Source organism: Emydura macquarii, unplaced genomic scaffold, assembly GCF_026122565.2.
Source record: "Emydura macquarii macquarii isolate MOO-44397 ecotype Brisbane River unplaced genomic scaffold, CSIRO-AGI_Emac_v2 contig_1477, whole genome shotgun sequence".
Taxonomy (NCBI): Eukaryota; Metazoa; Chordata; order Testudines; family Chelidae; genus Emydura; species Emydura macquarii.
The window spans coordinates 8,842,150-8,857,095 of NW_027131614.1; the positions used below are offsets into that span (position 1 = coordinate 8,842,150).

Sequence of the window (14,946 nt, forward strand, 5' to 3'; positions counted from 1 at the left end):
CAAATACTATTCCTTCATGAGGTATGCAGTCCTCCTCACGGGGGAGATATGGCCTTTTGGCACTGCAGATTACTGGTGCTAAGCCACTGGACAAACAAAGGGAAATTAATGTGAATGTACAAGTAACTTTTGTGGGAGGAGCAGATAAGAGTGGAGATGGAGGAGGCAGGACAAAAGAAAACAAGGTGCAATGCGACCACAGTGCAGAATTTGCAAGGAATCCGGCAGTTAGATGCAATTTAGTATACAAAATGGTACAAGACATTTAGTAATTAAATAAAAGGTTAATTCTCTGTCAAAATTACTTTATAGATAATAATGGGGGATGGAAAGTATTGGAATAAAACTGGTCTGGATCCATCCCAACAAAGATGCTTGTGATTCAGTGCATTTCCTGTCAAATTCTACTATACATTTTTAATATTCACTAAAATCAAATTAATGCTCAAACTTGTTTCATATTTTATTTTTAACCATCCTTGATTGCTTATGCACATCACCACATATTGCAAACAGTCAAAACACACAATATGCTCATGAGAATAACTATGTTAAATCTGTGCCTACAGCTGAATGCATAATGGAAAATGTAAGCAAACAGCCATTTTAATTTAAAGGCAAACTTTCATTTGAATATATTTGTAACCTTTTGGGTTTGCTTTCTGTAAACATTCAACCCCTCAAGCTTTACACAAATGATCAAGACAAGTTAATTTTAACATTGAATGCCTGAATATCTACTGAAAACTAAGTTTTAAATTGTATATTGAAGTGCAACATTCATGACTTGCCCAAGGGTGGAAGTTACGTAACACATCTAATTAGGGGACAGGAACAATGTCAAAATATTTATAAAATTAACCAACCCATGTGTAAAATTCATTCTATCTGTATAAAATTTGGAGAAGTTAGGTTCTCAAAGCCTAATCCTGCAATGTTGGAATCTATGGCAAATTGGTTTGCAGCATCAGACCTATACTGAAGTTTTATACAGGTAGAATGAATTTTCATCCATTTTGTTTATTTTCAGCAGCCACTTAGTGCCCCCCACTTTCCTATAATAGCTGCTCTTCCAGCTGCCCTTCTGCACTACTTATACAGAGTACTAGCATCACTGTACAGGCATAAATGAAGATCTACTGTCCTCCCTTGACCTACTCCCTGATGTGGCTGTCTGCACCAGACTATGCAGGTTTGGTGTGAAGTCCCTTATGGCATGCAGCCAGCCCTCCTTCCCCTCACACAGCCATAGATAGGGCCTTATGCCAGCGTTCAGCATTAGCGTGAACTGCAAACTGAGATTTGTTCAACCAACTATTTGTGAAACATATTCTGAAAGAATTTTTCACTGTCTAAATTAGTGAATGCTTTAGAATAAAGTTTCATGACCTGTTCATGAACAAATTGAGAAAACTGAAATTATTTGCTGAACAAACTATTCATTGTGTTATATTTACTCGGTTCTATTGTGACGTGCAGAGAGTTCTTTCCAATGTGTTCTACTGTTTGTTTTACTGTTTTGCCTTAGGCCTTAATTAGAGAGAGGGCATGGTGCTAGGCACTGTACAAACACTTCTTAAAAAGACACTATGCTGAAAATGTTTGCAATCTAAATTACAATATCACACACAGATGAAACAACAACTTAGGGGATGGGAAATAAAGAGTACAGCAACAGTAAAGCATATGTACAATACTCAAATTGCCCATATTCCATTAGATTCCAGTGACGACAATGCATACTAAAGCTTTATTAACATAAAAACAATAGTAGTATTATCAAGTGCTACTGCTGAAAAAGTAGGAGGCCAAATCTGCATAAATGATACCTTTTGGTAGTCATAAAGCAGCTGATACTGCTCTCATAGAAGTCAGTAGGAGCTTTGCCATTGACTTCAGCAGGCACAGACCCAGATTACATGATGATCCTTTTAGGCTTTATTTTATACACAAAGGGCCAAAATCTCCCTTATGCTTACTTCTGATATCCATGGGGTTGTGTGGGAGTGAGGATAGAATTGGGTCAGCAATGGATATTGCATGAATATATTTTAGTAAATAACACAACAAAACAGTTTTGGATTGGATTAAAAACCTTTTATAAATGTAATTAAATATAGGAAAGAGACTTCCCATAAATGCAGGGGCATATCAGGGCTGTGTATGTTTGCAGCTGAGCTCCTGTAGTGGCAAAAGACAGGAAAGAGAAATTGTCATTTTTTATTACAGAATGGAAGGCTATATTAGTATAACACAAAGCCCTATATAGCTGGTCTTAATATGTATTTTATATATAGTAGAACATGCAAAAGAAAATCTAGTTTGTTGGCACGCGCGCGCGTGCGCGCACACTCAAAATCTTTTGACCTTGGTTTTCTGGAACAGGATTAAGAAGTTGGTTTCAAACTAGTTTTATTCCACTGTGATTATGCTACTGTTGCCTAATTAACATGCATATTTACAGTTGAATACATGCCCACTGCCTAAACTTGATGTGCTTGCTGTGTGTGTGTAACATATGGCATTAAAAACATGTTTAGGGTAAACATGTTGGGTTCACATAAAACAACACAACCTAATAAAACTAACTATGGCGTTTCATTTAATATTTTAGCTGTGTAAAAAAGGCTGTAGCAAAGTTAACCCTACATTAATCCACACGGAGTTGTTCATGTCCACTAACTTCACTGGGGCCAGGATTTTACTTGGAAATGTGATCTTGTCATATTTTATGATGTACTGGTTGGACTGGCCGGCATGTGGACAAAAGACCTTCAGGAAAAACCTAGATGGCCAGATTTTTAGTTAGTGTAAATGGTGTAGCTCTATAGAATTCTATAGAGCAACACCAGTTTACACTAGCTAAGGATTTAGTTCAGCATGCTTTAGAAAGCATTGTGGGCTTGTCACTGGGGTTGGGGAAGATGCAGGATGGCTGGATCATGCTGTGTTTATAGGAGGGGGATGGTGTACAAAAGTTAGAAGAAAAACAATTGGAATAAAAGGAGGTAGACCAGAAATTGAAGACAAGCATCACATTTATTTTAGCATGAAAATGCTTCTAGACTGCATCTCAAAGCATCTTTCTCAGTTTTTCCTTTTGGAAAGCTATTGGCCTTCCATGTTTTATAATTTACATGTGATCATCAGGCACTGGTATGCCTTTGCTCTCAAAACATGAATGCTTTCAGTGAAGAGTGGAGAGTTCCAACAGCTATTAGGCAACTGCTGTGTTCTTTGTGTGTTGCAAAATCCTCTTTTGAAATAAAATAATCTGCAGATGTATATACCAAATGTTTTCAGTGAATGCTGCCCTTTCTCCAGATATCCAAAACCTGTCCTCCTCCCCAACCCATTAGTCTTCAGCCTTCCCCATTCTCAACTCTCTTGTCTCTACAGCTGTGGAGATATTTTATACAATCCAGAAATGGATTACATGGGAAAACACACAGAAGACAGCTTCCTACCCCCTAAAAGTTTATAGTCCAAATGCTGGACTTGACATGTAAGTATGAATCTCTAATATACAGCAGAAAGGCGAAGGAGGATACAGGTTATAGATATAAGTAGATAGTCATTTTGATAGATATATCAAATATTCAAGGGGGAACACTTCTTTTTTTTTTAAACCAGTCTCACTTTCTCCAACTTCAGTCATGCTCACTTTTTGCAGGGTTGAACTGTGCATTTCCTTCTTTTCTGCACAAACTTAATTTTCTTTTAGCTTTTGCCAGCAGAGTTCCGTTCAAGGGGCTGGGAGGAGAACTCAACTGAGATAATCTGTGGAGAAAAAGGTTATAGAGTTCTGCAAGGCTCTCTTCTCTACACACGCAGGGTGTACTCAAACATGTTCATTTATATTTCACTATAACCTACTTGTATATATTTGATTTGTGTTAGAATGGGTTTATGACCTTTGTGTTATTCCAATCCAATAAAAACATTTAAACTATCTCACCCACCCCTCTGCCCCCCCCCAAAAAACAAAAAAGGTTTGAAACTTCCTGAAATCCAATGCTTTCTAATAAAGCAATTCCGTCCTACTTTGTTTATAAGAACAGCCTCAGTGGTCCATCTAGCCCAGTATCCTCTCTCTGACAATGGCTAGTGCCATATGTTTCAGAGGGAATGAACAGAACAGGTGATTATTGAGTGATTCATCCTGTCAACTAGTCCCATCTTCTGGCATCTGGAAGTTTAGGAACACCTGGAGTATGTGGTTGCATCCCTGACCATCTTGGCTAATAGCCATTAATGGATCTATCCTCCATGAACTTATCTAATTATTTTTTTAACTCAGTTATACCTTTGGTCTTCACAACATCCCATAGCAACAAATTCCACAGATTGACTATGCATTGTGTGAAGAACTTCCTTATGTTTGTTTTAAATCTGCAGCCTATTAATTTCAGTGGGTGACCCCTAGTTCTTGTGTTATGTATAGGGGTAAATAACTTTCCCATTCACTTTCTCCATGCCATCATAATTTTATAGACCTCTGTCATATCTCCCCTCCTTTCTCCTCTCTACCTTGTCTCTTTTCTAAGATGAACAATCCATTTTTTTAATCTCTCCTTGCCTGGAAGATGTTCCATGCCCTAAATTATGCTTGTTGCCCTTCTGTGTACTTTTCCTAATTCAAATATATATTTTTGAAAGGGAGTGATCAGAACTGTATGCTGTATTCAAGGTATTACCCTATCATCCAGTTTAATGAGATCCCTTTATAAGTCCTTGCGGTCAGCTTTAGACTCAAGTAGCTTGACTGATTTATTAAGATGGCAACGTCTGGTGATACAAGCTCCCATCAGTGATTGGACAATCCAAAACACCACAAGTATTTGTTTTAAAAAATACAGTACTTACACAATTAAAGAGGGAGCATTTGTGTGTGTGTGTGCACACAGAAAAGTTTTTTAAAAAGTGCACCAATCATAAAATGTCTGGCCATATATCCAAAATCTTTGAATGCATTACATGATCCACAATACAAAGTACAAAAGGAACCCAGGATTCAGTGGTCTACAGAGAGCAAATTTTTTAGAGTAGCTAATGAGATTAGCTACCTAGCATCATTCTAGAAACTCTCCAGATTCTTTGTGGTGAGACAAGCCTCTGGAAATCATGGGATCTCATAGGTGAGCTGCCAGACACATTCACACACTCACAAAGAGACCTACTAGACCTGATCCTCAGCCTGAGAGGGGACGGTGGGGTCATAATTAACACTGCGCACTCATCTGACTACTGCATCCAGGTGAAGAAGAGGGCCATCCACCGGAGAAGCAAATCAACAAAACTTAGAATCATAGAATATTAGAGTTGGAAGGGACCTCAGGAGGTCATCTAGTCCAACCCCCTGCTCAAAGCAGGACTAACCTCAGCTATATCATCCCAGCCAGGGCTTTGTCAAGCCTCCACCACCTCCCTAGGTAACCCATTCCAGTGCTTCACCACCCTCCTAGTGAAAAACTTTTTCCTAATGTCCAACCTCGACCTCCCCCCCGTAACTTGAGACCGTTGCTCCTTGTTCTGTCATCTGCCACCACCGAGAACAGCCTAGCCCCATCCTCCCTGGAACTCCCTTTCAGGTAGTTAAAGGCCACTATCAAATCCCCCTCATTCTTCTCTTTTGCAGACTAAACAAGCCCAGTTCCCTCAGCCTCTCCTCATAAGTCCTGTGCTCCAGCCCCCTAATCATTTTTGTTGCCCTCTGCTGGACTCCCTCCAACTTGTCCACATCCTTTTTGTAATGGGGGGCCCAAAACTGGACACAATATTCTAAATGCGGCCTCACCAATGCCGAATAGAGGGGAATAATCACTTCCCGTGACCTGCTGGCAATGCCCCTCCTAATGCAGCCCAATATGCCATTAGCCTTCTTGACAACCAGGGCACACTGCTGACTCATATCCAGCTTTTTATCCACTGTTACCCCCAGGTCCTTTTCTGCAGAACTGCTGCCTAGCTTGTCGGTCCCCAGTCTATAGCTGTGCATGGGATTCTTCCTTCCTAAGTGGAGGACTCTGCACTTTTCTTTGTTGAACCTCATGAGATTTCTTTTGGCCCAATCCTCCAGTTTGTTTAGGTCCTTCTGTATCCTATCCCTACCTTCCAGGGTATCTACCACTCCCCCCAGCTTAGTGTCATCCGCAAACTTGCTGAGGATGCAATCTACCCCATCCTCCAGATCATTAATGAAGATGTTGAACAAAACCGGCCCCAGGACCGACCCTTGGGGCACTCTGCTTGTGACCGGTTGCCAGCTAGACATGGAGCCATTGATCACTACTCGTTGAGCCCTATGCTCTAGCCAGTTCTCTATCCATTTTATAGTCCATTCATCCAACCCATACTTCTTTAACTTGCTGATAAGAATACTGTGAGAGAAAGTATCAAAAGCTTTGCTAAAGTCAAGTCTTCAATTCTTTAATGTTTCATATGCCTCTAGAAATGTGGCCAAGGCTTAGATGACCTAGTACTATAGACAGGACTAGTAGCACTACCAATTATGAATGTTGCTCCATACTTCACCCTTTTCAGTTGCTTATAATTTTCCCAAACTTTAACCATTTGAGCTGATGTTTTCCAGGCAGTTGGTGCCCCTCAGGCTGACACCTGCTGGAACATTTCAGCGGTTTCTGAGACCGTTAGAGAAAAATACAATTGTTTTACCATTTTAAAAAAATTCAGGTGTCCTGTTCTTTGAGAAGCTCTAGTGCCCCAGTGCTTTGGAAGAGGGCTGTGCTATTTTATGGGGACACAGCCAGGGCCCCCACATGGGGGGGGGGAGGATACACTTTACTGGGGCCCGGAGGCCCATGGGGGGTCTGGCCCAGGCTGCAATTTCCACTACCACGAGGAAAACATTTGTCATGGCTCATGAGATCCTATGTATGGGATGAGGGATTGTGGTGTGTGTGTGGAAGGGGGCCTGTGTTACAAGTTTGTACTGGGCCTGAAAAAATTATGCTTGGGCCCTGAACACAGCCTTCATCTGGCGGGAAGAGGGAGGCTGTGCAGTGTGCTGCCCCCATGAAAATCCACCTGTCTGTAGCAAAGTTATAACTAGAACCCTTCAAATCCACAGATATCTATTTTATATCCACATCCATACTGCTGACCATTTCTTGCAGGTTGCCACCGGAGGGTCACCGGGAGCTCTGTGACTTCTGGGCCAGGGCTGGATCAGCTGCCAAGCAGCTGAGCTCTCAACAGCTCATCAGATTCTAGAGGGAGGGTGGGGTTTCCTCCCCCCGACTCTCTGCCCCCGCCCCGCCCCGCCCCCACCATGCACCGCCCACACACCAGTTTCAATGGGCGGGGCTGGCACGGTACTTAACACCGCCCCAGCCTTTGACTCTAAAGCGCATGCGTCCTTTCCCCTTTCGGCCGGGGAGGGTGGGGGAGGACGACACGTGACTTGGCGGGGCGGGGCATCGGCGGGGCTGCGTGTCTTTCTCAGGGTCCCGGCCGGCGGCGCAGACGGGAAGGGAGGAGGGGGGGGGGGCGGTTCCAACATGGCGTCTATGCAGGTGAGGAGCTTGCGGCGGCGAGGAGGGTCGCCCGGTAGGGCGGGCCCCGGAGAGAGGAGTTTCCGGGTGACGGGAGGAGCCGCGGGCGGGAGGGAGGGGAGGTTAGGTTAGGTTTGGGGGCAGCTGGGCCGGGGAAGAGGCGCTGCGTGCGGGGCGGCGGTTGGTGGGGAAGCTCTGCGGTGTCCGTGGATACGGGTGGGGAGCCTTTCAGGGACGGGACGGGACGGGACGGGACCTACCTGCCGGGTGTGTGTGTGTGTGTAGAGGAGGAGTTATCCCCGTGGTCTGCGGGGAGGAGGAGCTATGGGGGAGAAGATCCCCTCTCAGTTCCTCTGAGGACTGTGTGAAGATGGGGAAGAGATTTCCCCCCCCCCCCACCCCCCAGTTCCCTTGAGGGTGTAAGGAATGAGGGTTATGGTAGAAACAACCCCCTCCTGTCCGCTGGGTGCGGATCTTAGGAGGCAGACACTCCCAGAGGGCCCTGCCCTCCCTTCTCCCCCCACCCCCCGGGATTGGTGAAGACGGGAGAGGGTATGCCTGAGGGTGGGGTGACTTTGACAAAGGGTCAGCCTTGCCCCCAGGAGTCGGTGGTGGGTGTGTGGGTGAGTCTCTTCCCATCCCAGTAAGAGAGAAGAGGAGGATGTCTGACCGGCTGCTTGGGCTGGGCTGCAGTGCTGTAGTGACATGAAATGTCCTGCTGCTGTGACCGGTTTCTACCTGAATTTCTTTTTTCTCTCTACTAAATGTACCTTTTGTGGAGGAGTTTTTAGATAGTGGTGGTCAGAACTGCTGTGGAGGTTTGGATTCCTTTCTCTGTGCAACACACTAAATTTGAAGGCAGAAGTCTCCATGTTTTACAGTATTAGGACAGGGCTATGAAACATCCTAAGGAGGAGAACAAGTGATATTTTAGTTCTAAGACTGTCCATGTTTGTTGTTAGCTTTTTTTTTCTTAACACAGTTTCACATCTCCTTTAGCTCTGAAAAATTAATACTTCTCTTGCCTTTTTTCTTTCTTTTCCGGAGCAATGTCCTCTGCTCAATTTCTAACTTTTTCCCTTTTGTTTTTTGGTCTTACCCTCTGAAACAAACTAATTTAGTGGCCAAAAAAAAAACAAAAAAAACCCTGTGACCATAGAATTAAGATTGCTTGGTGGTATGTCAAACTCAGACTCTGAAAACCAGAAAATGCAGTTGACTGCCTGTGCAACCTGGCACGCTCTTAACTGCTGTACCTAGGTCTCCCCACCGGGAATGCATCTATCTGAAAACTGCGCTCCCTGGTGTACAAACATTTCTGTTTCTGTCACTTCTTCCTCTCCTATAACCCAACTCTCATCCAGTGCCTGGCGCAAAGTACTACTGTAGAACAGTGTTGGGGTGCGCTGGCAGAGGTGTGGTGTGCAAGGGGTTTAGGGTGCATTGGTGAAACGGGGGGGGGGGGGGTGCTGTGAGCCTGCAACCTTTCTTTTTCCTTCACGGCACCCCAAACCCTTCTTTCCCTATTCCTCCACTCTTTTGTCCCCTTCCCTCCCAAAAGCATTCATGTCTAATAGTTTCCCCAAAGACTTTGATTGCATTCAGCCCCCCTCTTCCCTCCTGCCCCCCTTCAGTCACCATCTAGAACTTTCAAATTGTAGCAACTTCCAGCCACTTAGTCCAAAAGTCTTTTTTTCCTTAGGCGTGGGTGGTGGTTGCGATTAATTTATCCTTAGTTATGTTAATGGAAGGGTGAGCTCACAGCAGTCAAGAGGTCTGTGATTCCTCCAATCATTTGTACTTTATAGTTCAATGGCACAAGGCAGCAGAAGGAAAGATATTTTTTTTGGGAGGTGGGGTAATCTGACCAAAGAGTTCCCAAGTGATAGCTCCCCCCCAAGTTTGGATCACTAGTGCTATCCCATACCATCTGAGGCATACTATATTCCAAATGGTTAATGGGAATGCTTTGAAATTTGGAGTACTTACAAGAGTTGGAGCTTTACAGAATATAACATGGCAGGAATTGAAGCCCTCTAGCTGTTTTTCTGTATTGGTGTATGCACAGTGTAAAAATGTGCATTTTCTTAACTACTGTTCAAATTTGGTCCCCCCAAAATATAAATTTGGATAAAATTCATAGAATCATAGAAAATTAGGGTTGGAAGGAGGTCATCTAGTCCAACCCCTGCTCAAAGCAGGACCAACCCCAACTAAACCATCTGAACCAGGGCTTTGTCAAGCCACAGCTTAAAAACCTCTAAAGATGGAGATTCCACCACCTCCCTAGGTAACCCATTCCAGTGTTTCACCACCCTCCTAGTGAAAAAGTTTTTCCTAATATCCAACCTAGACCTCCCCAGCTGCAACTTGAGACCATTGCTCCTAGTTCTGTCATCTACTACCCTTGAGAACAGCTTAGCTCCATCCTCTTTGGAACCCCCCTTCAGACAGTTGAAGGCTGCTATCAAATCCCCCTCACTCTTCTCTTTTGCAGACTAAACAAGCCTAGTTCTCTGAGTCTCTCCTCATAAGTCATGTGCCCTAATCCCCGTGATCATTTTCGTTGGCCTCTGCTGGATTCTGCAATTTGTCCACATCCTTTCTGTAGTGGGGGGCCCAAAATTGTAAACAGTACTCCAAATGTGGCCTCACCAGTGCCGAATCTTCCCTCGATCTGCTGGCAGTGCTCTTACTAATGCAGCCCAATATGCCAGTAGCCTTCTTGGCAACGAGGGCACACTGTTGACTCAATTTCTCAGATTGAGACCGTTTTGACTCATAGCTCAATGATAGTTTGATCTTTAGTGTGGGCAAAAAAAACTCCCCCTAGAAACTTTTTCTAAAATGGTTATTTTTTGGGGGGAGGAGGGTGGACTTATCTCTGGAACCCCTGTATCAAATTACTCAAAATTTGCTTACTAACCCTATCCTTCACCCTCCCGAGATGCACAACATTTCACATAATCCAACTAAGCATGTTGATTTTAGAGGGCCTAGAAATGTTGACCTTTAGACAGATGTCATGAAGTAACTTAAACTGTAAAGGCGCTTCTACACCACTATAATATTGACTTTAACCATCGCTCAGACAACCTGCAGAGAAGATGTATAAACTGAAACAAAACAGATATATATGGTTGTCCTGATACTCAGCTTCAGGGTTTATAACTAGGAGTAATATGAGCAAGTGCAGTGAAATTTATTAGACTCTGGAATAGTCTCCCAAGAAAGTAATGGAAGTCCAGTTTTGAGTCATTTAAAACAAGACTGGATAAAGTACTTGAGAGCATACAGTACCAGATAATCCTGATTAGCAGGTGGATGGTCTAATAGATCTTTTTGTCTCCGTTTTCTGTAAGAATCTGTGTAAGATTATTTTTGTAGTTTTGTTTTATTTAATATTCAGAATTTTGTATATTATAGCCTAGTTTGACTACAAAATATTATTTCCCCAAAAATCTTTATTTAAAAAATAAAAGCTTCTGTAGCTATGTATAAAAGTGCAGAAGGGGTTGTGAAGCTTTAAGGAGATACAACGTGGGGTTTGGGAGACCAGAGTTCTGTTCCTGTGTTTGCCGCTGGTCTGTGTTGTGCTCCTGTACTGCTTATTTTGCACCTTTTTCTCAGTTTGCCTATGTGTAAAAGGGAAATGACTGGTTCCTTTGTAAAGCACTTTGAGATCCACAGATGAAAAGTGCTATCTAAGAGCTATCTGGTATTAATAATAATCTTTTAGCTAGTGTCTTTCTTGGAAAATATAATAGTGGGGAGGTCTAATTCAGTGCTTGTTTTTATATTATAGATGCTAATCTCAAGTGTATCTATTAAACTCACTGATAGTGTCTAAGGGACCCCTTATTTCCCAAGGCTTTTTGATAAGGGAGCTAGTGAAGCATTGTTTTTGTTTCCATCTTACTAATTATGTAGACTTTTATAACACATTTTTGTAACATAATTTTCCTGAAGTTCAGAAATTCTGTACAGTTATTTAACGAGGAATCTGCAAAATGGAAGAGAAGCTTTGATTTAGAGTTAACGTTAAGCAGTTAAGAACAGAGGGGATCTTCAAACTGGCTACAATACTTTTGTGTTTTGTTGATATCTGTTTAAATAGTGACTAATATTTTGGCTAGAGGAAGTCTGTGTTAAAGATTGAACAATCCAGTTACTTCAATTAAGGTGTGAAAGCTGACGACACAGATTTTGCGGTCCTCAGTATCTGCAACAAAACTAGGGAAGATCAGAGTTATTCCTCATTCCTTCTGAGGTATAAAATGAGCAGGAGAAAAACCTTTAAACAAAACCAAATCTCCTTCCCCCACAAACCTTTCAGGTCACTTTTATGATGATCAAGATGAGCTAGCAAGTTTAAAAAAAATCCTTTGCAGGTCATCTTGAAAACTAGACTGGAACAAGTACTTGAGACTAGAGTAGGTGATTTTTTTGATCTGCAGTGTCTCATTCTAAAAACCACATGAAATAAAAATCTGGTTGTATCTGCAATAGGTTGTCCACTATTTTTATTTGAGAGATGATTATCAGGGACTTGTTTAAATTTTAAAATAATTCTGATCACAATGCTCATTTGATTATAGTAGTATATCTTGATGTACTGTAGGTGCTGTTGTACATAGTGTAACAATGTAAAAGACATTCCTTATTCATAGAAATGATCCTACATCTAATTGTACTACATAGTACTGTATTTTGCAGGATTTATCATTTATATAACTGTTTTTTGTGGCCCTGATCTTTTATTAAGTGCTGTGTATGTGTACCTTTGCAGAGCCCTGCTGAAATCCATCTGGTTAAGTTAATTATGTAAGGAAAATTTACTTGAAACATATTCTGTTGGGCCTATTTCAAATAAATATTGCTGGGGTAGTTCACCATAAAAGTTTCAGCGATGGAAGCTAGTGTTGCTAAGGTATGGGTAATTTTAACCAAACTATTCCCATGTGCAAAAATGGCACAATCACTTTTTCCTCAAAGTTTTCAAAAGATTACCTTGAGGAAGAGACCACGTTTGAAAGTTTTCTGCTTGAAAAAGTAAAGTTATTGGAAAGTTTTGAATGTCCTTGGAGCAAGTGGATAGTATGGATTTACTTATGAAGTTTCAGCTATGTTGGCTATTGTTGCTATTTCCACTATATTATCTTTTCAGACATTAAACTTGTGGATAAGAACATAAGAATGGCCATATTGGGCCAGAACAATGGTCTATCTGACCTAGTATCCTGTCTTCTGACAGTGGCTTGTGTAAGATGATTCAGTGGGAGTGAACAGAACAGGGCAATTTATCTAATGATCCATCCCCTGTTGTCCAGGCCCAGCGTCAGGCAGTCAGAGGTTTAGGGACACCCAGAGCATGAGGCTGGGTCCCTGACCATCTTGGCTAATAGCCATGGATCGACCTATCCTCCATAAATTTATCTAATTCTTTTTTTACCTCTTTTATACCTCTGGCTTTCATGACATCCCCTGGCAATGAGTTCCACAGGTTGACTGTGTGTTGTGTGTGTGAAAAAGTACTTCCTTATGATTGTTTTAAACCTGCTGCCTATTATATTCATTGGGTGCTCCCTAGTTCTTGTGTTTCTGTGAAGCGGTAAATAACACTTCGTTATTCAGTTTTGCCACACCATTCATGATTTTATACACTTCTATGATAAACCCCCTTGGTTGGGAATGGTCATCTTAGAAGAGACACAATCTTTTAATCTCTCCTCATATGGAAGCTGTTCTATACCCCTAATAATTTTCGTTGCCCTTCTCAATACTTTTTTCCTATTCTAATGTATCTTTTTTTGAGATAAGGTGACCAGAACTGCACTTAGTATTCCAGGTGTGGGCATACCATGGATTTATAAAAAGGCATTATATTTTTCTGTCTTATATTCTATCCTTTTCCCGATGATTCCTAACATACTGTTGACTTTTTGGACTGCTGCTGCAGATGTTGACATCTGCCTCATGTAAGGGGCACATGTCAATGTAAAAATACATCAAAATTTATGAACTAGAATGTAATTTTGTCTTGGGGATTTGGTGATGCATACAAACCACACAAACTTTATAAAATCCATATACAAAATTAATGGTATCTTTTCCTTGTTAAAGATGTGTAACTCAGAGGCAATCCTTACACACTGAGATTTTTAGCATTAATTCGCCATTGACAACCAGCATAGATTGTATTCTAAATATTTTGAAACACATCAAGTACCTTGTTAGATTAAGACTTGAAAATTGTCATCTCTGAAAATTTAGCAAAATGTCTAAAACTTCATTATGCTAACAAAATCATATAGCTTTACGTTAAAAGATTTGAAACATAGATGTATTTTGACATTGGCTCATCTGAGAGGCAGTTTTTGAGGGCAGGAATAAAATCCCATACTGAAGGCCTTCATTCCACATTCTTCAGTAAAGCTCTGTGTCATGAATTACATTAGCACCGTGTGCTGAGATTTGAATATCTACCTATATAAATGACCTGTACCTAACTCATGAAAGTGTATCACTCTCATGAAAAGAACAAAGGCTAGTATGGTGTTAAAGCATACATCTCAAACTTGGTTTCATACATATGTCTGTGCATGCAGTTAAAATGTCTTCTCAGAATTCAAGATTTCAGGATCTATGCTGGGCCCCTACCTGGGGGGAGGGAGAGTACCTTTACCGGGACCCAGAGGCCCTGGGGGGCCCGGCCCATGCTGCAATCCCCATTACCATGAGGAAAAATTTTTTCATGGCTCATGAGATTGTATGTATGGGATGAGAGATTGTGGTATGTGTGTTGAAGGGGGCCTGTGTTACAAGTTTGTACTGGGCCTGAAAAAATTATGCTTTGTCTCTACATCTATGAACTGCAGACTTAAAGTTTGTGTGAAAAGAAATGGTAAAGGGAAGCTGAGATGATGGTAGTGGTATAATCAGTGGACCAATGCAGAGGGTCTTCCAAATTTATGATGTCCACAGCCATTGTCTATGAATTTAGAAAAAAGTTTTGATCCCAAAATAACAAATCTTACAATATATTGCAATGATATATACTTGAATCAAAATTAATTATATTGTTTGTTCAAGGAAAGATTTAGGGTCAGGTCTTTTCTCATTGGAACTGTTAGATTATTGCTTGATAATTTTTCAGTTTCATTAGCATAATCTTTGCATAATTTTTTATTTAGCGATTTGGAAATTAGTTTTGATATGTGCCAATATATAAGTGACTATTTTTGGAAAGGAAGTCATATAAAAATATAGCTCATTAAACTTTTACAGCTAGATGTTTTCATTTTAGAGTTAAAACCAATAAAACTCCACCAAAACAAAAACTTAGAGGCTAGGTTTTTATAAGATGTACACCAAAAATTACAACTTCTGTGGTGTTGAAAATTGTGTAGGGAGATAGCAGACCCCAGATGTA

General features: G+C 41.4%; 1 protein-coding gene across 3 annotated transcripts in view; it reads left to right on the top strand.

Annotated features, from left to right (window-relative positions):
- The first annotated feature begins 7,430 nt into the window (after nt 1-7,430).
- UBE2W (ubiquitin conjugating enzyme E2 W) overlaps nt 7,431-14,946 on the top strand; it is a 38,750-nt gene continuing 31,234 nt past the window's right edge. The window contains exon 1 of one of the 3 annotated variants that reach the window (XM_067553607.1): nt 7,431-7,535. In XM_067553607.1, coding sequence (XP_067409708.1) covers nt 7,521-7,535 — 15 coding nt within the window. In that variant the 5' untranslated portion in view covers nt 7,431-7,520. The remainder of the gene's footprint in view (nt 7,536-14,946) is intronic. The other 2 variants (XM_067553609.1, XM_067553608.1) reach the window with 2 other exon arrangements.